Source organism: Anarrhichthys ocellatus, unplaced genomic scaffold (assembly GCF_004355925.1).
Source record: "Anarrhichthys ocellatus isolate YVR2014 unplaced genomic scaffold, GSC_Weel_1.0 scaffold256, whole genome shotgun sequence".
NCBI lineage: Eukaryota > Metazoa > Chordata > Actinopteri > Perciformes > Anarhichadidae > Anarrhichthys > Anarrhichthys ocellatus.
Genome location: NW_022280284.1, coordinates 72,572 through 94,310, shown reverse-complemented (window position 1 = coordinate 94,310; position 21,739 = coordinate 72,572). Strand labels below are relative to the sequence as shown.

The following is a 21,739-nucleotide window of genomic DNA, read 5'->3' as shown; positions in this document are numbered from 1 at the left end:
CACACAGTCATGTTCTCATTGAGCCTGGAACACACACACAAACACACTTCTATTAATATTTGTTAGTTGTACAAATCAAAGAACTGAAGAGCAGAAAAGATCAAATAGAAACATAAAATAAAAAAATATCAAAGTTATATTTTTTGTCTGTGTGAGCTGTACGTAAATGAGGAGGCGTGGCCTGATATTTCTGCCAGCTGATTGGGGGACTGACATGCAGTTTCGGGCGGCGAGGTCTCGGTGGATGATGCTCCGGGTACTCAGGTACTCCATCCCCCGAGAGATGTCCAACATGAAGCCCAGCAGGGTCTGCAGGGACAAGTCCTGGAGGGATATAGGACATGAGGACACGAAGATATGAGGACATTAGGACATGAAGACATGAGAATAAGAGGACACAGGGAAATGAGGACACGAGGATACGGGGACATGAGGACACGAGGACATATGTTTACATTGTTAAATAACAATAAGAACATCTCGTGATGCGTTCACTGTCTCCATGGATCATTGTAAACTCTACTAACAGAGAGTCAGAGGAACCTTTAGTTTCTGAGATCTTTTAAGTGAACACTTTAGAGAACCCTTATGGACGAGACTTAACTGATTGTATTTAAAGGACAAAGTGTTGGTGAGTTATTGGTCGTTAACCGGCTACATAAAGAACTGAACAGTGTTTTTTTCCTTTAAATGTTCTCTTACAAAAGAATGTTCTCTTACAAAAAGATGTTCTCTTACAAAAGGACGTTCTCTTACAAAAAGGATGTTCTCTTACGAAATAATGTTCTCTTACAGAAGGACGTTCTAAAAAAGGAAGTTCTCCTACAAAATGACGTTCTCCTACAAAAAGATGTTCTCTTACAAAAGAACATTCTCCTACAAAAGAATGTTCTCTTACGAAATGACGTTCTCTTAGAAAAGGATGTTCTCCTACAAAAGAATGTTATCTTACGAAATGATGTTCTCCTACAAAAGGAGGTTCTCCTACAAAAGGAGGTTCTCCTACAAAAGGAGGTTCTCTTACAAAAAGGAGGTTCTCTTACAAAAAGGAGGTTCTATTACAAAAAGGACATTCTCTTACAAAAAGGTTGTCTTACAAAAAGGAGGTTCTCCTACAAAAGGACGTTCTCCTACAAAAGAACATTCTCCTACAAAAGAACGTTCTCCTACAGAAGGATGTTCTACAAGAGGACGTTTTCCTACAAAAGGAGGTTCTCTTACAAAAAGGAGGTTCTCTTACAAAAAGGACATTCTCTTACAAAAGGACGTTCTCTTACAAAAAGGATGTTCTCCTACAAAAAGGACATTCTCCTACAAAAGGACGTTTTCCTACAAAAGGACGTTCCCTTACAAAAGGACGTTCTCTTACAAAAAGGACGTTCTCTTACAAAAAGTACATTCTCCTACAAAAGAATGTTCTCTTACGAAATGACGTTCTCTTAGAAAAGGACGTTCTCCTACAAAATAACGTTCTCCTACAGAAGGATGTTCTACAAGAGGATGTTCTCTTACAAAAAGGACGTTCTCCTACAAAAGGACGTTTTCCTACAAAAGGACGTTCTCTTTCAAAAGGATGTTCTCCTACAAAAGGACGTTGTCTTACAAAAGGAGGTTCTCTTACAAAAAGGACGTTCTCTTAGAAAAGGACGTTCTCTTAGAAAAGGACGTTCTCCTACAAAAGGACGTTCTCTTACAAAAAGGACGTTCTCTTACAAAAAGGACGTTGTCTTACAAAAGGACGTTGTCTTACAAAAGGACGTTGTCTTACAAAAGGACGCACTCTTACAAAAGGACGCACTCTTACAAAAGGACGCACTCTTACAAAAGGACGCACTCTTACAAAAGGACGCACTCTTACAAAAAGGACGTCCTCTTACAAAAAGGACGTCTTACAAAAAGGACGTCCTCTTACAAAAAGGACGTCTTACAAAAAGGACGTCCTCTTACAAAAAGGACGTCTTACAAAAAGGACGTTCTCTTACAAAAGGATGTTCTCCGAGTCGAGACAGCAGCAGGAACGTGTGCAGATCTCCGTGCTTCATGAACGGAAGAACCACCATCGGGATCGGCAGCCGCTGGACAGGACGGCGGTGAAGACTCACTCCTATTGGACGGGAGAAACTGTGAATCAAACCGTCTGACCTTTGACCCATGGTCATATAATACGTGTGTGTGTGTGTGTGTGTGTGTGTGAGTTACCGATGAGCTGGATGACATTCAAATGGTGGAAGTCCTTCATGTAGGCCGCCTCCTTCAGACACTGCTCGATGTCACCTGAGGAATTGATGTCAGCTGGAACACACACACACACACACACACAAACGTGTTAATCAAACGACACTTAAACTGCTTTCAGTTTCTACTCCGACTGATTCTTACTCCTCCACTGACTGATATTATATATATATATTATATACTGATATTTCTACTGTTGTCACTGTCCATTATTTACACTTTAACTTATATTTAAACAGTTTTTTTATCTTATAAGTTGAAAACACATAAAATGTCAATGAAAAGCTGCAGCGGCTGCTCAGCGAGCTGCGGCCATTTTGATTTAATCTATGAAACCACTTCAACTGCTTTCAGTGCTTACTCGTCAATTGATGTCCAAGCTGCTTTTAACTTCCACTAATTTACACTTCAGCTGACATTTCAGATGCTTTTATTGTTTTCTTCTTTAAAGGCTTAGATACCAGCCAACACTTCAACTGCTTTCAGTTCTTACTCAACTGTTCAACCACTTTCACTGTTTACATTCGTAACATTTCAAACTCCTTCATGATTGTGCTTCAACTGATTTTATCTGCTTTTAGTTTATTACACTTCAACAATGTTTACACTTTAACTGACACTTCAACTGCTTTCAGTGTTTCACAAATGTCTCACATTTCAGCACTTTGACCGCCACCTTCAGGAAGGACGAGTCCTCCTTCTTCAGGAACGCCTCGCGCACCGAGCCAAACTCACCTGCACAGGTAAACACACACGCCTCATTTCATTCATTCATTCTGAGAGTCAAACTGGTTTCACTTCATCACAGGTTCTGCTTCAGGAACCAGATTTAACTTTAAAATGTATTTTTTGTGTTGTGCATCAGTGTAGTTGTGTGTGTATTTTTTGTGTAGTTGTGTTACCTTTCCCCAACATGTGTCCCAGTGTGAGCAGCCTCTCTGGGATCAGAACGTCCTGCAGTTTGTTCTTCAGGTCCTCATTTATACCGAGACTGTCCACTGGAAGGAGACACGCACGCACGCACGCACGCACGCACGCACGCACGCACGCACGCACGCACGCACACACGCACAGTGTTCGTCTGACTGTGCTGTCTAAAATTGAACTCTTCTTCATTAAAGTGTGTGAATTAACTCTGAGTGATTGAGGATCAAACAGACTCACATGTGGACTCCTGCAGCTCAGCACAGTTTCTGTTGAAGGATCGAGCCGCTGTGAAGGACACCGAGCTCTCAGGACCCGGAGGCTTGAAGACCGGACTACAGACGGACAGAAAGAGTTTCAGCGTCGTCAAACATTTAAGGTTCAGGTTCTACGTGTTTAGACTCAAACCAACTGTGTGACTCATTGGTTCCCACTAAAGACGTCAATCTTTAAAAACACTGTTATATATACTTTCATCACTCATTCTCTGCAGTTTTAAATCAAACAAACAGGAGTCTTTAGTATAGGACTATTTTCAGCGGCGGATGAATCCTCATTTGTTGCTGTGGTGAGTCTCACATTTTCTGCTGGTTTGAGTCTAAACATGAGTTTTGTCGTGGTTTTTGTACCCAAACTGCGTCTCTTTCTCGCGGCGGTGATTGACGGCGGTGAGCAGCAGTCCGACCACGGTGGCGACCAGCAGACCCAGCAGCACACCAACCCACATGTGGCTCCGCTGGACCGGGACCTGGACTGAGGGAGGAAACCACATCACAGAGTCAGTCTTCACGCAAACTGTAGCAGCACAAAACCATCTCTGAGGTGTGTCGTGTACCTGAGGCCGGAAGCACCAGCACCGGGGGACTCCAGGGTCCACAACCCACTGAGGTGCAGGCCGACACCTGGAAGGAGGCGTTGAAGAAACGTCCTCCTCCTGACAGCTGAGCCGAGTTCTCCTTAAACAGAAGCGGCTCCTGAAAAAACAGAGGACACGTTAAGTGTGACGAGTTCGTTCAGCTTCCCAACCCACATCAGACCAATGAGGACCCTTCACCTGTAGTTCTCCTCCCAGAGTCCACTGCACCTTGTAGGCCAACAGTCTTCCCTGCAGCTCCTCCTCCTGTAGTCCGGCCCAGTTCAGAGCCAGCTGCTGCTCCGACAGATCAAAGGTGAGATTCTTGGGGGCTGCCGAGGGCACTGAGGACGGTATGACACACGTGATCCGTTAAATTACAGTTATTATCACGTAGAGAGCTCTGCAGGGACGCCCGTCTGCTCAGTCTGAGTTTACAATAAGTCCTCAGACATTTGAGCAAAACTGAACTCACTCGATATAGATTTTACATTTATTAATATAATATAGTAATGTAGTCTGAATAGCTGGTCTGAGGTAAGGCTGCAGGTGGCGCTGCAGAGGCTGCAGTCAGCAGAGTCCTTTTAAATGGATTGAGGCCACAGACAAAAGCTGATTGTACTGAGAGGACTGGAATCTACTGGACACCATCCAGCTGGACCACACACACACACACACACACACACAAAACAAACCAGCTCTCAGCTACTGTTGAAGCTCAGAAGAAAACAGCAGACTGCAGCATCTCTGATCCAAAGTGTGCGTTTTCTACTAATATTATTTAAAAACAAAACAACAAAACGTCCAAAAAGAGACAGAATCGCAAAACGACTACAAAGAGACACACAACTACAAAGAGACGCAAAACGACTACAAAGAGACGCATGACTACAAAGAGACGCACAACGACTACAAAGAGACACACAACTACAAAGAGACGCACAACGACTACAAAGAGACGCACAACGACTACAAAGAGACGCACAGCGACTACAAATAGATGCACGACTAAAAAGAGATGCACAATGACTACAAAGACGCACGAGTACAAAGAGACGCACAACGACTACAAAGAGACGCACAGACTACAAAGAGACGCACAACGACTACAAAGAGACGCACGACTAAAAAGAGACGCACAATGACTACAAAGAGACACACAATGACTACAAAGAGATGCAAAATGACTCCTAAGAGATGCACAATGACTACAAAGAGACGCACAATGACTAAAAAGAGATGCAAAACGACTACAAAGAGACGCACAATGACTACAAAGAGACGCAAAACGACTACAAGGAGATGCACAACATTCTTTACTGACGTGTTTTGTTTCATGACGTCTCTTATGATCAATGTTTTGTTTCATGATGTCTTTTATGATCATCGTTTTGTTTCATGATGTCTCTTATGATCATTGTTTTGTTTACCTGACTCAGGTGTCTGGAAGTGCAGCCAGGGGCAGAAGGGCGACGCCCCCACCTCGTTCACACAAGAGACTCTGGCGCTGTAGTTTGAATGACTCCTCAGACCAGACAGGACCTGAAGGTGAGGAGGAACCTGGACCTCCTGCTGAGGGAGGTCCCACCTCCAGACCGAACGCCTCGACAGCTGAGGAGATTTCAATTGATTTAGTTTTTTTACTATAATATCTTTTTGTGTGTGTGTGTGTGTTACCTGGACAATGCAGGTGGACAGCTCAGAGTATCCTGAGAATCCCGGTTTCCATGACAATGTGACGTTGTTGTCCACCATCCTCACCTGCAGCTTGACCGGCGCCGCCGGCAAAACTGAGACAGAGACCCCGCCCCCCAAAGAGTTATCATCCAATCACAGCTGCGCCACAGTGACTAGTCACAACAGGTGTGTCAGTGTTTGGTTCTACTGCTAAAAATATATATTTATATAAGAAAACATGCACAACACAGTCTGCAGGGAGAAACTTTAAATCTTCAGACATGAATATACATGTATACAGTTTTAATGTACTAGCTTAAATACAAAATACTACAGGTACAGAACACACCTGTATGAGTAACATAATCCACACAGGGAAGATGCAGCAGGCGAACTCACCTTTAATGTGAACAGTTCCTGTTCTAGAGACGGAGATTCCTCGGGTGTTCTTTGCTTCACAGTAAAACTTCACACTGCTGTTCACTCCTGCAGAGAGGGAGGCAGAGAGAGAGAGACAGAGAGAGACAGGCAGACAGTAAAAGTCATTAAAATGAGCTCCATCTTTACCAGCTGCAACATTAAAGTGATGAACAAGAATACATCAATAAGTATAACACATAATACTTTACTATATTTTGATGCTAATACTTTTATACTTTTAAGTAATATTTTGAATGCAGCCCTTAGTGAAGGAAGTACCAGCCCTTAGTAAAGTACGTACCAGCCCTCAGTGAAGGAAGTACCATCCCTTAGTGAAGGAAGTGCCAGCCCTTAGTAAATTACGTACCAGCCCTCAGTGAAGGAAGTGCCAGCCCTCAGTGAAGGAAGTGCCAGYCCTTAGTAAAGTACGTACCAGCCCTCAGTGAAGGAAGTGCCAGCCCTTAGTGAAGGAAGTACCAGCCCTTAGTAAAGTACGTACCAGCCCTCAGTGAAGGAAGTGCCAGCCCTTAGTGATGGAAGTGCCAGCCCTTAGTGATGGAAGTGCCAGCCCTTAGTGAAGGAAGTGCCAGCCCTTAGTAAAGTACGTACCAGCCCTCAGTGAAGGAAGTGCCAGCCCTTAGTGAAGGAAGTACCAGCCCTTAGTAAATTACGTACCAGCCCTCAGTGAAGGAAGTGCCAGCCCTTAGTAAAGGAAGCACCAGCCCTTAGTGAAGGAAGTGCCAGCCCTTAGTAAAGGAAGCGCCAGCCCTTAGTGAAGGAAGTACTAGCCGTTAGTAAAGGAAGTGCAAGGACGAGGAGCTTGCAGATGGGCAGATGGTTGTGGTTAAGGGTTGAAACACTCAGTGAAGGTTGGCTACCACCTGTACATCTGTACCTGGCCGAAGGCTACAGTTATCTCATGAGGAAACCAAAGGAAGCAACCCAACAGGTGCATGTCACAGGGACTTTGAGTTTATCCTCTTGTTTCCATATAAATTAATCTTCTGGATCTCTGAGTTGCTTCATCAGATTCAGTTTAAACTCTGAGCTACATTTGGAGGCAAACAGAATGCTCAATGGAGATCAATAAGTGAGATCAGTTTATCTCTGATTTAGAGGTGAATGTTCCTTTAAAATACAACTTCCTGGTAAACAACACACTCACTGACAGGAAACGCAGTGTGTCTGTGTGTGTGTGTTTTCCATTTATCAGCTAAAGTGGATCCATTTATAGAAAGAAATCCATTAGAGAGAAGAAACCTCAAGATATACTGTATATATGTGTGTGTGTGTGTGTGTGTGTGTGTGTGTGTGTCAGAGGTAGAACAGGATCCTCCAATCTGCAGTTAATCTGGAAGTTATCCTGCTTATAAACAATCAATATGATAAAATCTTTGAGTCCACGTGGACGTTTGAGCCAAATTTGAAGAAAGTTCCTCTAGGTGTTCCTGAAACATCGTTAACCTGAGTGGACCAGATGGATCTGAACACATGATGATGATGATGGTGAAGATGATGATGAAGATGGTGAAGCAGAGTCTCCAGTGAGACACCTGGACTACAGGTAGACAGGTACGTGTCTCTTTGTTCTCTCTCACAACAACAACACCGTGCTTTTCCGATTGTGTTTTCAGTTCACCTCACTGAGACTCAGCTCCACTCGTCAGGAGTGACCTTAAATCCAGCGCTCATATGCGTCTGACTCAACAAGCTGAGTGTGTGTGTGTGTGTGTGTGAGTAAGTGTAAGTGTGTGTGTGTACATAACCAGACTATTATTGAAGACGCACACACCACGATGACGAAGAGAGATGAACATGTGACCTCTGTTTGTCAAAGTGAAAACTGACTGAAATATTGATCACCTGACGATAGATAAGTGATGATAGGGGGGGTGGTCACATAACAGTGGGCGTGGCCTCCAGTACATTACATTCAGTGTCGTACTAATAATACTAATAATAATAATAAAATTATAATAATAATGATCAGGTGATTATTCATATGAAGGAAGTGAATTGACTTCTGTTTCATCATGAATATAATTATTAATATTATATAACTATATATACATATAATATAATATAATTATTATTAAGTTATTGTAATAAAGTGAAGAGTTTTTAAAACCGTACTTCACTGAATTAGTTGGAGTTGCAGAGACACACTGGTTCCTACATTGCCCATAATGCACCTGGGTGGAGTGTTTCATGAAAGCTTTCTGACCTTGGACGTGGAGGACGGAGGGGGATGGTCTGGGCTCCCCCTCCTGGACCCCCCCCAGCCACCACAGCACCTCCACGGGCTCGGGGGGTCCGACAGCAGCACAGGTGAGGTTGAAGGGGACGTTGGGGAAGGTGGACACGTCCTGAGGCTCCTGGACCAGGTGAGGGACACCTGTAGGAGACAGGAAGTAAATCAGGTGTGTTCAACTGTGAATACTAATACTGGTCCATGCTGATCCATGGACCAGGTAAGGGACACCTATAGGAGACAGGAAGTAGATCAGGTGTGTTCAGCTGTGAACACAGGTGCTGCCTTCAGGGTCCTCACCTTCCACTGTGATCCAGGCTCGTTCAGAGGAGAACGTCAGGTCGTGGAACTCCACCTCACACCAGTACTGACCCGCATCCTGCTGCTGGACCGACTTCACACTGGGAACGAGAACACAGAACGTCAGAACCTCAACCGGACCAGAACCATGGAACTAGTGACACATGAAGTCAAAGAGTCTCCATCAGCAGAGTCTAGGGCTGCACAATTAATCGAATTTTAATCGCGATCACGATTTTGGCTGCCACGATTAAATGAGCATGATCGTCAGCGATATTGACGTTTAAAATGTGTGCTCTGCTACACATCAAATCAAGCTCTTTCTCAACTAACAGTCAGCCGACCACCAGGGGGCGAACGAGATGGGAGGTGTCATGTGCGCACCCTGCAGTCGAGTAGAAGAATAGAGAGACAGACAACAGAACAGACGGTCACGGGTGTCGTGTGAAAGCTAAATCAAATGTCAGGAGCAGAAGGTGAGGAGCTAGCCCCTCGAAAGGATCATCATCCGTTGTCTGGAAGTTTTTTGGATTTAGGGCAAATGATGTTAACCAAAAACAAATCATATGCACAGAGTGCGTTAGAGTTGTGTCTGCGCCGCATAGCAATACTACTAACTTGTTCAACCACCTGAAAAATCACCACAAACCACAGTACGATGAATGCATTAAGGCCAAAGCTAACGTTACCTCACTGAATCTCCGTCCATGTCCAACGTCAACCCAGAAACCCATAACAGCGACCCTGCATAGCGCGACAGCGTATCCATCCACCTCCCAAAGACACGCTGAAATAACGGAATGCAATCGCATTTCATTTGGCCAAAGACGTGTCCAATAAATACTGTGAGCAACAGACATATTTATTTTTAGTTAGCCCTTTATTTTGGGTAAACATTTTATTTATATTTTGCTTCAGGTGATCAGTACTGTATACGTTTTATTTTGATGCAGAGACGTGTACATTAGCTGGAATGTAGCACAACATGGAAGTGAAAGCAGTGCTCTGTCGATTTCATTTTGGGTAAAAAGTGTTGATACTATTTTATTTATATTTTCCTTCTACGAGATGCACTGTGATCAGGATCAGTCTGATGCAAAGATTTGTACATTAGCCAGAATGTAGCACAACAATGGAAGTGGAAGCAGTGTTCTTGTTCATTTAAACGTGAAAGTGCAATAAAAAGATGTTGTCCCTAAAATTAATGAATAATCGTGATAAATAATCGTGATCTCAATATTGATCAAAAATAATCGCAATTATGATTTTGGCCATAATCGTGCAATCGTGCAGCCCTAGCAGAGTCCCACTGATCTGTGATCAGATCCTGTCTCAGTGGCCCATCATGGTCCACCATGGTCCAACAATGTCCACCATGACCCACAATGATCCACCATGGTCCACCATGACCCGACAAGGTCCAACATGGTCCACCATGGTCCACCATGACCCACAATGGTCCACCATGGTCCACCATGACCCAACAAAGTCCACCATGGTCCACAATGGTACACCATGGTCTACCATGGCTCCACAAGGTCCACCATGGTCAACCAATGTCCTCCATGACCCACAATGGTCCACCATGGTCCACCAATGTCCTCCATGACCCACAATGGTCCACCATGGCCCATCATGGTCCACCAATGTCCTCCATGACCCACAATGGTCCACCATGGTCCACCAATGTCCTCCATGACCCGACAAGGTCCAACATGGCCCAGCATTGTCCACCATGGTCCTTATGATACAAATTCAAAAGACGCACACCTATTTTTGTTTTGTCTACAACTACTTTTGTTGAGGATCCTTGTTGCATCATGACGGTAAATGATGCTTGAATAAGTAGCTTTCTGTTGTTGCTATAACACCTGCATACACCTGTATCCTGGTCCTCCTGGTCTCTAAAGGTCTCTAAAGATCAGTAAGGAAACCAGGAGGTGGCGGTTGTCACATTTCTAAGCTTCACTGTTTTTCGTTTTTCTTTCTGTCCAGGAATCTGAGTTTAAAGCCGATTAACCAGCTGCTGCTCACAGATCTGAGGTCAGTCTCTCAGGCAACATTCATCCGTTCAAACAAAGACTCGTGATCCCAAATCAGCCATCAAAGCTGGATTCTTTCCCCCCAGAGGCCCCTGAGAGCTGCTGGATTCCTCGTGGTATTTGTGTCATAACTCATAATAATAAAGTGGTGTTTGTGTCATAACTCATAATAATAAACTAGTGTTTGTGTCATAACTCATAATAATAAAGTGGTGTTTGTGTCATAACTCATAATAATAAAGTAGTGTTTGTGTCATAACTCATAATAATAAACTAGTGTTTGTGTCATAACTCATAATAATAAAGTAGTTTGTGTCATAACTCATAATAATAAAGTAGTGTTTGTGTCATAACTCATAATAATAATTAACTGGTGTTTGTGTCATAACTCATAATAATCTTTAACCAACTGTCTTCTCTCTCCACCAGAACAGCCTCTTGGACACCCACCAGTCCGGGTTCAAGGTGGGTCACTCGACTGAGTCGCCCTCCTTGCGGTGACAGAGTCGCTTCACGCCGCGAGAGCTAACTCTCTCTCCTCTGTCCTGATTCTCCTGGACCTGTCTGTGGCGTTTGACACTGTGAACCACCAGATCCTCCTCTCCACCCTCGAGGGGATGGGCGTCTCAGGCTCTGCACTCTCCCTGTTTGAATTCTACCTGACAGGTTGATCCTACCAGGTGACATGGAGGGGGGCCGTGTCGGAACCACGCATGCTGACTACGGGGGTTCCACAAGGTTCAGTCCTGGGCCCCCTTCTCTTCTCGCTCTACACAACATCTCTGGGTTCTGTTATTTGCTCGCATGACTTCTCTTACCATTGTTATGCCGATGACACCCAGCTGGTCTTGTCATTTCCCCCCGGTGACACTCAAGTGGAGGCACGCATCGCTGCATGCTTGGCTGACATCTCAAAATGGATGGCAATACACCATCTCAAGCTCAACCTGGACAAAACCGAGCTACTGTTCCTCCCGGGGAAGGGTTGCCCGCACCGAGACCTGTCCATCACCATTGGCGAAACCTTGGTGACGCCAACTCGGACTGCGAGGAACCTGGGTGTGACCCTGGACGACCAACTGTCAGTCTCAGCAAACATTGCATTGGTTACACGCTCCTGCAGATTCCTGCTCTACAACATCATGAGGATTCGCCCCTTCCTCACTGATGAGACGGCACAGGTGCTCATCCAGGCTCTTGTCATCTCCCGCCTGGACTACTGCAACTCTATACTTGCCGGAGCCCCGGCGTCAGCCATCAGACCTCTGGAGCTTGTCCAGAAAGCTGCAGCTCGCCTGGTGTTCAATCGCCCCAAGTTCTCACACAACTTCCCTTCTCCGTTCTCTACACTGGCTCCCTGTAAGAGCTTGCATCCAGTGTAAGACTCTGGTGCTAGCCTACAGGGCAGTGAAAGGAACAGCTCCTTCCTATCTCCAGACCACGGTCAAGCCCTACACCCCCGCCAGACCACTTCGCTCTGCTGCCTCGGGGCGATCGGTTGCCCCGTCACTCAGAGGTCCTGTGGCCAATCGACCCGGTCACGGCTGTTTTCTGTCCTGGCCCCACAGTGGTGGAATGAACTCCCCACTGACGTATGGACAGCAGAGTCGCTGCCCATCTTTCATCAGGCTGAAGAATCACCTCTTCAAGAAGTACTACCCTGAGCCTTCCACTCACCACTTATTGTATTCATACTAGTTTGTTGCACTTATTCTATTCATATTAGTTTGTTTCTGTACTCTTGCTCTGGTTTATGCTCTTAGATGCTTGTTTAAAGGAGATGCACTTATGACTTCTGGTGACTAGTAGATCTCTTGAATACCGATGTTGAACACACTTATAGTAAGTAGCTTTGGATAAAAGCGTCTGCTAAATGACTGTAATGTAATGTAATGAAATGTAATAATAATATTTTACATTTCCAACTCAAATAATCAGGATTTCACTTTATAACTAAAAACTGAATCAAATTTCAACACAAAGTCAAAACTTTAGGATTCCTCTTAAGTTTTGATCATTTAAATGAGAGGTTCTTGTTTGGCTAATTCAAGTCATTTTAATGATATTTATATAACCAGATATCATTATTAATATCATAAGTCACAATCTGACACCTTCTGACCTCTGACCCTCACTGAAATAACACTGATAAGTAGTTTAACTTATTTTGATAAATTAAAAGACAGAGTTATGTTTAAATGTACTCTAGAAAGAGGAGGAGCTTGTCTTCAAACCAAACAGCAGCTCTGCCTGTATTTACTGTTGATCTGTTCAACCATCAAACAACCATCACTGACCTACAGACGCCCCACTCCCGCCAGACTTCATGATGTTTTAACTGTTTTAAGATCCTTAGAAGTGATAAATGTTTTGATGTCAGAGGTTATGAAACAAGTAAGTCACTTCAACGTGTCACACAACTTCATGTTTAGATGCTGAAAATAGTTTAAACTGCAAAAATCAAAATGACTTCACACTTATTTTAAAACTTTTACCTCAGCTGGAGGACTTTAATAATTGTGACACAACTAGAGGACTTTAGCTACATTTGATAATCATGTTACCTGCAAAGTGTCAGAAATATTACGAAAGATTTAAACCAACGTTACACTTCTGACTAACTTCAAACAGCTAGAGGACTTTTATTGTGAAGCAGCCAGAGGACTTTTATTGTGAAGCAGCTAGAGGACTTTTATTGTGAAGCAGCCAGAGGACTTTTATTATGAAGCAGCCAGAGGACTTTTATTATGAAGCAGCCAGAGGACTGTTATTGTGAAGCAGCCAGAGGACTGTTATTGTGAAGCAACCAGAGGACTGTTATTGTGAAGCAACCAGAGGACTTTTATTGTGAAGCAACCAGAGGACTGTTATTGTGAAGCAACCAGAGGACTGTTATTGTGAAGCAACCAGAGGACTGTTATTGTGAAGCAACCAGAGGACTGTTATTGTGAAGCAACTAGAGGACTTTTATTGTGAAGCAACTAGAGGACTTTTATTGTGAAGCAACCAGAGGGCTGTTATTGTGAAGCAACTAGAGGACTTTTATTGTGAAGCAACCAGAGGACTGTTATTGTGAAGTAGCAAGTGTATTTTTATTGTGAAATAGCAACAGGACTTTTATTGTGAAGGAGTTGGATGACTTTTACTGTGAAGGAGTTATAGGACTAACTGTGAATGAGTTAGAGGACTTTTACTGTGAAGCACCTAGAAGACTTTTACTCTGAAGGAGTTAGAGGACTTTTACCGTGAAGGAGTTTGAGGACTTTTACCGTGAAGGAGTTTGAGGACTTTTATTGTGAAGGAGTTAGAGGACTTTTACTGTGAAGGAGATAGAGGACTTTTACTGTGAATGAGTTAGAGGACTTTTACTGTGAAGGAGTTAGAGGACTTTTACTGTGAAGGAGTTAAAGGACTTTTACTGTGAAGGAGTTAAAGGACTTTTACTGTGAAGGAGTTAAAGGACTTTTACTGTGAATGAGTTAGTGTTGACAGGGTTTGTGTATTGATACGCTGATATATTGATACATTGATATATTGATACATTGACGTATTGATATCTACCTGTGGAAGGTCTCCCAGTGCTGCTCTCCCAGTGTGATGAACATCTGGTCGGTGCTGTAGAGTTTCTCTCCGTCTTTCATCCAGAAGATATCCGGCTCCGTCAGACCCTGAACAGCACAACCCAGCCTCGCTGCGTTCCCCTGAGACAGCGTCTGATTGGTCGGATGCTTCGTGAACGACACGCCTGCAGGAGACACGAGAAGCTCCCCTTTGTTCACTATTATCCACGTTTAAATTATATTTACACTTTTTACTTAACAGAAAGGTTACAACTTTAAACTAATATTTAAATGGAGTTTGACCTTGTAAACGTCACCACATTGAACCAGTTTATCCTCATAAATGTAACAGACTCCGGACAGAACAACACTGATTTATCGCTGAGTCGTGGCTCCATATGTATATTATCATGGCTGTTATTTATTATATCATAATGAACACTTACCGTTCCCACAGATCCCTTCATGGCTGCGCAGTAAAAACAGTAGAATCCACACAAGCCGCTTCATGTTCTCATTATTTCTGGATGTTTTTAGACCGGTTCACTCGGCTCGGCTCGGCTCGGGTCTCCGTCACTGGAGCCTCGTCCCAGCTGGACGAACAGGAGAAAAGTGTTTAAACCGCTGAGTTCATGGAGGAGGACTCGTTCAGGGGAGCGACCGAAGAACAAAGTGTTTAAGAAGTGATACAAAGTGAACTTTTAGTTTCCGGAGAACGTTCATGTTTCAGAAGCAAACACTGAGAGAACGTGATGTCAAGCTACACGTGTTAAGGAAGGCACCGGAAAAGATGCCTTCAAAATAAAATAAAAGCTCGTTTTATAACAGACTTTTGATCTTTTACACACAATTATTATATTTTATTTATAATACAGGTTATGGATTGGGATATACAACAAATGTAAAAACAACTTAAGTATCTTAAAGATTATTATCGGTCCATATTTCATTTGTAATTGATTCATTTTCTTTTACAAGTTTACATATTTAAATTTGTAAAGCAGAATTTTATAATATTTCACATAACCGGCGAAAACTGTCACTAAAGACAACAGACTATTTTAAAAGTTCATTTTTAATAAATTTTGAGGTAAACAGTGATGACGTCACCGGAAAGAAGTGTGTTTTACATTCTGTCTAGTTTGACACTTGTTGTTGGTCTCACTCAGGAATGTGCGTGCCTGTGTCAGTGGTGCGCTGTCAAGGCCAGCAAAGCCTTCTCTGCTGGCCTAAACAGAATCACAAAGTTATATCTATTTTATAATTTAATAATGTTTCTTAAATACACTACATGTATTATAATTTATATAAATATTTTCCCCATTATCTTATGTTCTCATTGCACAGCTACTGTCTTCCTCAGTTGCTCTGCTTCCAGTGCAGCTTGTTTTTTTTAATCATTTATTTTTTAAATTATTTTTGGACAGTAGTTTAGGTTATCAAGTTTACGTTCGCACCAGCATATATGGTGTCCACAGTTTTTCAAAGTTAGCTAACTTTGTACAATTTGGGAGAGTGTACACATAAACAAAAAAAAAAAAAAACATCAGATAGGGGGACTTGAGAGAGAATGTGATAGAGGTCGATGATGCTTGCTAAGCTAAATCAACGTTACAGGGTCATTCATTCACTATTCCACAAAATCTGTTTGTAATGGTTTTACGTATCTCACCCACTTGCCCCAGAGTTGAATAAACCTGTTTCTCTGAAGGCGAAGGGAAAAAGTGATCCTTTCCATAGTTGTTGTTTACTATATCTATCCACTCCTGTATCGTGGGGGGTTCAGGAAGCAACCAGCGCCTTGTGAGTGTTTTTTTACAAGCTGTTATTAAAATGCCAAACAGGTATTCATCTGGATGCCCTGTTTGGAAATCAAATTTTCCTAAGAATAATGTGGAAAATTGCAGAGGCAGGTCAGTGTTAAGTATGCTTTTTAATGTTTTATGAAACTCTGCCCAAAAAGGTTGTATCACTGGACACTCCCAGAATACATGCCAGTGATTTGCTTCCGGAGCACCGCAGTGCAGCTTGTTTTAAGTAGAGCTTTTATCCAATCAGAGTTCACCTCTGTGTCTCTAGGTAAGGACAGAGGCAGAGGCCTGCAGACTCACAAGTGCATCCATGTGCAGTTTAAGTGAATGGGGACGATATTGTTGATTGTCATAGTGTTCAACCAATCAGATCTTTAGTTTGACATGTTGAGCGTATTCTTTGACGTGTCAGACAGAGCCTGCTAGCTGGCCTACAACTACGTCAGCATTACGTGCAGCTCAGTTTCCAGGTGCAGCTCTGCAGTGAGGTGCAGCGATTGGTCAGTGGGCGAGCACGTGACCAAAGTGAAACTTATGCTTGCTAGCAGAACTTAGATTGTTAGCAGTCAGAGTTCAAGTGGAAAGATATGGAAGAAATTATGGCATTTTTAGTTTTTTTTACCTAGCTTTGATTTTTTAACATCAAATGGCGGAAGGAGGAGAAGAAACTGATTTAGTGGCGGAGTTTCTCAAGAAGGACATTTCCGGACAAACTGGGCATAGTAAGAAATGGCCGGCCAACCCCCCAGCTAGCAGCCCTGACTCAGCCAGGAAAAGGATTTGTGCGCCACTTTCAGTCCGCAAACTATGAACGGTATTCACGGTAAAGACCACAAGAAATGAATGTTCCTCTCCCTCCTCGACCCCCAGCAGTTTGAGGCATATCGGAAGAAATTCCCGGATTCGGCCTTCTCCAACCTAACACAGAGTCACGGATGTCTGTTTGATGATCTCACACGGCTGAAAACAGAACTGACTGTAATGTACGCCATGGCTGACTTTGAAGGAAAAAGCCCTGCTGATCTACTGGCTTTCCTTCAGCAGAAAGATCTGGTGGAGAGCATGCGTCAACTTTACGCACTGGCATGTTTGGCGGTGACGATCCCGATATCGACTGCATCTGTCGAACGGACATTTTCAGCCCTAAAACGCATCAAAACCGATTCCAGAAACGCAACTGGGGAGGCTCGACTGTCTTCACTGGCATCCATGGCAATCGAAAAGGACCTCTTGCTGAAACTGAAATGCACGGATGCACTGCACAGCCGCGTTATTGAACTCTTTGTAAACAAAGACAGGAGGATGGACTTTGTCTTTAAATAGAACAGCATTTGGGAAGTGAAACTGCTTTTGTTTTCTTTACATCTGCAGTGTTTTAATTTGCCCATCGTGTCGTTTATGGATATTGTTCCCTGATGTAAATAATATTTGAATGGCCATTGCTCTTTAGTGTGTGCGTTGCTGGATTGTCATGTTTTGTTGTAAATACATGTGACTGGTTCTTGTGAGTTAGCTCTTGTCATTGTGTTAATTACATCGATTTTGACCATATGCATTGTCTGTTAATGACGAAGCATCCCGCCCTGCGTGGGTTCAGGGTCCGGATAATTGAATCTGTTTGGGCTGTTTTCTTTTACAAAGCAAGAATGATGGTCTGGAGAAATGGGGATTGTGTGGCGATTGCTTTGCCCTGTTTGAATCAGTAGGAACAGCTAAACGCTGCGGGGAGAATGCAGCGTGAGTTTGTGCGTGTTGTTTTCCATACTAAGCTAGTTTAGCATAGCCTCGCAGAACATACGTGCCTCAGCTGTGTTTTGTTTAGTTTCCGGGGTCAGACGCTGACCCGGAAACTAAACAGACAGACAGACCGGTGTCTCCACCGAAAACATTATATTTACCACAATTTAAGCTTCTGCATTTTACAAATGCACCAGTATTATTCAAACGTATTGTTCGGTTTGTAAGCCTCGTACCGAATGGTTTAATACGAATACGTGATGTTACACCCGAGAAACAAATAACCGTAGCTGTGGCGCCATCATGAGGTTATTAGGTGGTAAGACAGCAGTGAAGGCCCAGCTATAAAATGCACTACTTTATACTTCTACTACTACTACTGTACTAATACTACTACTTTATACTTCTGCTGTACTAATACTACTACTTTATACTTCTACTACTACTCTATACTACTACTACTACTACTTTATACTTCTACTGCATACTTCTGTTGTAGTTTTCTGTGTCTTTGTAGTATTTAGTACTACTGTGATTGTACAGTTAAAAGAGACGTTTCTTTGTGTTATTGTTGCTTTTATTTCAGTAAAAGTTTCACCTGATGAGACGAGCACCTCATACACAGGGGAGGGTACTAATATATAATATATACAAATATACATATATTATATATAAGGAAGACGTTCTGATTAAAGTGTAAAACATGCTTCATGCTTGAAAATGAGAAAGGATGTAAACATGCAGCTGACATCAAAGAGTTAATATTAAAGAAACAGTCCAAACATGTAAATAAGACGTTTGTTCCTTATTATTAATATTATTATTATTTATGACACAAACCTTGATTTCTAAACACAAAACAGTCAAAGACAGAAGATGATTAAAACTGATTCATTAACAAGGTTTTATTTTAATAAATCAATTATGAAATCAGCTTCAGATCCTAAAACGTTTCTGTAGGAACTCGTTTAATAAACATCACGTCCAGTATTTTACTAATAATTAATGATTCATCTTAAAGTAAATAGAGATTCATACCAGAGACTATTTGTGTTTAAATATTAATCTGATTTAGTTTATTGAACTCTTTCAGCTGTAATTGTTTGTTTGTCTTCAGGCTCTTTAGGTGACGAATAAAATTAAACTGCATTCTGGGAAATCAGCTTTTCATCCAGTAAACATCTTGAACTCTGTGTCTTTGTCTCTACAAACCTCTCTTAAAGGTGAAAGAACATCATCATTTAAAGAGACGTTGTGTGAACGTGTGTGAACACTGGGTGAACGTTGGTCGAACGTTGGTCGAACGTTGGGTGAACGTTGGGTGAACGCTGGGTGAACGTTGCTCGAACGTTGGTGAACGCTGTGTGAACGCTGTGTGAACGTGGGTCAACGTTGGGTCAACGTTGGGTCAACGTTGGGTCAACGTTGGTCGAACGTTGGTCGAACGTTGGTCGAACGTTGGTCGAACGTTGGGTGAACGTTGGGTGAACGTTGGGTGAACGTTGGGTGAACGTTGGTGAACGTTGTGTGAACGCTTCCCTGAGTCTCAGCTGTCATTTGGAAACACAGTGAAGGTTTACCATCACAAACAGCTCCGTCTTCTTCTTCTCTGGTGGTAAATAGGTTTCTTCATGTCGTCTCAGAGACTGTCTTGTCTGTCTGTCTGTCACAAAGGTTAACTGTATCAAACAGGAAGCAGCAGGCATAAAGTCCAGCAGGTAGCGGGGGTGGGTGGGTGGCTGTGAGGTGGTCTGTATTTTCGCAGCAGAAGAAGCAGCAGCGGGCGGAGTCTCAGCTGACCCCGCCCCCCCACGGTGACGCTCCACAGTTCAGACTCGCCGCTGACGGTCTTCAGGCGAACTTCTTCTTGGTGGCCGTGAAACGCTCCATGTACTGAAGGGGGAACAACAGAGACCGTCAGAGACCATTACAGACCATTTAAACCATCTGGGACCATTATAAACCATTACAGACCATCAGAAACCATCTGGGACCAGGATAAACCATTACAGACCATCAGAACCCATTACAGACCAGTATAAATCATTACAGACCATCAGAAACCATTACAGACCATTAGAAACCACCATACACCACCAGAGACTATGATATCCATTGCAGTTTTAAGTGAGGGATTACAATCACAGACCTGCTGTGTGCTCTATAATCTCCCTTTATCTCCCACAGACCCTGAATGCATCGTAACAGGAAGTGGTTCTGACCTTGTCGTATCCCTGAAGATCTCTGAGATCCTTCACCTCGAACAGGTTCCCCTCCACTGAGAACAGGGACACCTGGGAGTCCCCCAGGATGGACTGAGGGATGGAGGACAGCTCCAAGCAGTTCTCCTCCAGACGGAGGACCTTCAGACGAGGACACAGGGACACGTCCGCCGACAGCACCGAGATCTGGATCAGGAGGAGAACCGGATTACTTCAGACCTGGAACCTAGACTACTGACACCTGTGGTTGTTGGTTTGTTTGAGTTAATCTTCATACAGGAGAACGTTGTGTTCTTTAGTCTGTGACACTGAGACCTGTCAATCACCGTGTAGCCCCGCCCTAAAGCATACCCTGCTTTATGGTCTACTAGATACCTGTCAATCACCGTGTAGCCCCGCCCTAAAGCATACCCTCCTCTATGGTCTGTTTGACTCTAAATGGACCATAATGTACTAAATGAACATCATGCTGTATTGAAGAAGACTTGAAACTAGAGATTGAGACCATAAACTCATGTTTACAATGTTTACTGAGGTAATAAATCAAGAGAGAAGTAGAGTCATTTTCTCATAGACTTCTATACAACCTGAGGAGTTGGCCCCCTGGTGGACACTAGAGAGAATGCAGCTTTAACACGTGATGCTTTGACTTCACTTTAAAGAACCAGAGGTTGATGACTAGTTTGTGTTATTTAAATAAATTATAAATAAAGTTGAGTTGACTCAGTAAAACTAGTTCAAAGACATTTGTTTCATATAATAATGAGAGCAGCTCCTCTGACGACACAGGTTCATAAAATCGGTAAACATGAGCACCGAGTCTGAACCGGACCAAGAGACTCGCGGTACCTGGTTCTGGTTGAGGTTGATCTCGATGGTCTGCAGCTCGGACACGGCTGCGGGGACATTCCTGATCTGGTTTCGGGACAGGTCCAGCAGGTCCAGGTGCCTCAGGGTTCCCAGTCCGGGGGGGAACTCTGAGATCTGGTTCCCGGACAGGTTGAGGGTCCTTAGAGCTCTGAGCTGGCCCAGAGTGGGGGGCAGCTGTTGGATCCGGTTCCCATTCAGACTCAGAGTCTCCAGCTTCTTCAGCTTCCCGATCTCACTGGGGAGACTGGCTGAGGACAGAAACATCCGGAGGTTAATCCGGATCAGAACCAGATGTTTAGAGACCTCATCCAGTGTAGAACTGAACCAAAGCATCAGAACCAGATCAACAACAACAACAACAACAACATCAACAGTTGGATCTCTCACCGAGTCGGTTCCCGTTCAGCGTCAGACTCTTGAGATGCAGGAAGTTCCCGACGGTGGGAGGAAGAACTTCGATCTTATTGGCTGTCAGATCGACGGTCCGAAGGTTAGAGGTGAGTCTCTGAAGCTCCTCTGGGAACTAAAAAAGATGTATTAATTAATATATATATATATATATATATATATATATATATATATATATATATATTAGTGCTGGGCAAGTTAACGCGTTATTATGTTATTATCGCATGAACGCATTCATATTAATTAACGCCGACAATTATTTTATCGCAGGTTAACGCAGTTTATTTTTTATTATTAAGCAGACATTTTTAACACCAGAACCAGCCGGCAGTGAGCGGTGAACAGCTGTTTGTGTGACGTCTCTTCCGTCTCTTCCTGTTTGCTTCACCTACATTCCCCTGGGTCCTAAGTCCCTCCATGTACAGCTTC

At 43.3% G+C, this 21,739-nt stretch overlaps 2 protein-coding genes across 2 annotated transcripts; both read right to left on the bottom strand.

Annotated features, from left to right (window-relative positions):
* Positions 1-5: 5 nt before the first annotated feature.
* On the bottom strand, positions 6-15,050 carry tyro3 (TYRO3 protein tyrosine kinase; the record flags this gene model as incomplete). Its single annotated transcript, XM_031879399.1, has 17 exons — positions 14,709-15,050; positions 14,264-14,447; positions 8,661-8,761; positions 8,334-8,504; positions 6,089-6,175; positions 5,690-5,802; positions 5,443-5,623; positions 4,214-4,356; positions 3,995-4,133; positions 3,789-3,912; positions 3,400-3,494; positions 3,138-3,233; positions 2,890-2,970; positions 2,200-2,292; positions 1,983-2,104; positions 215-324; positions 6-24 (listed from the first exon to the last, which is right to left on the bottom strand). Coding segments are annotated over exons 1-17 (1,923 nt in total), but the record flags the coding sequence as incomplete, so codon positions are not given.
* Positions 15,051-18,291: 3,241 nt separating this feature from the next.
* On the bottom strand, positions 18,292-21,422 carry lrrc57 (leucine rich repeat containing 57; the record flags this gene model as incomplete). Its single annotated transcript, XM_031879398.1, has 4 exons — positions 18,292-19,703; positions 20,033-20,218; positions 20,882-21,150; positions 21,290-21,422. Coding segments are annotated over 4 exons (630 nt in total), but the record flags the coding sequence as incomplete, so codon positions are not given.
* Positions 21,423-21,739: the final 317 nt, after the last annotated feature.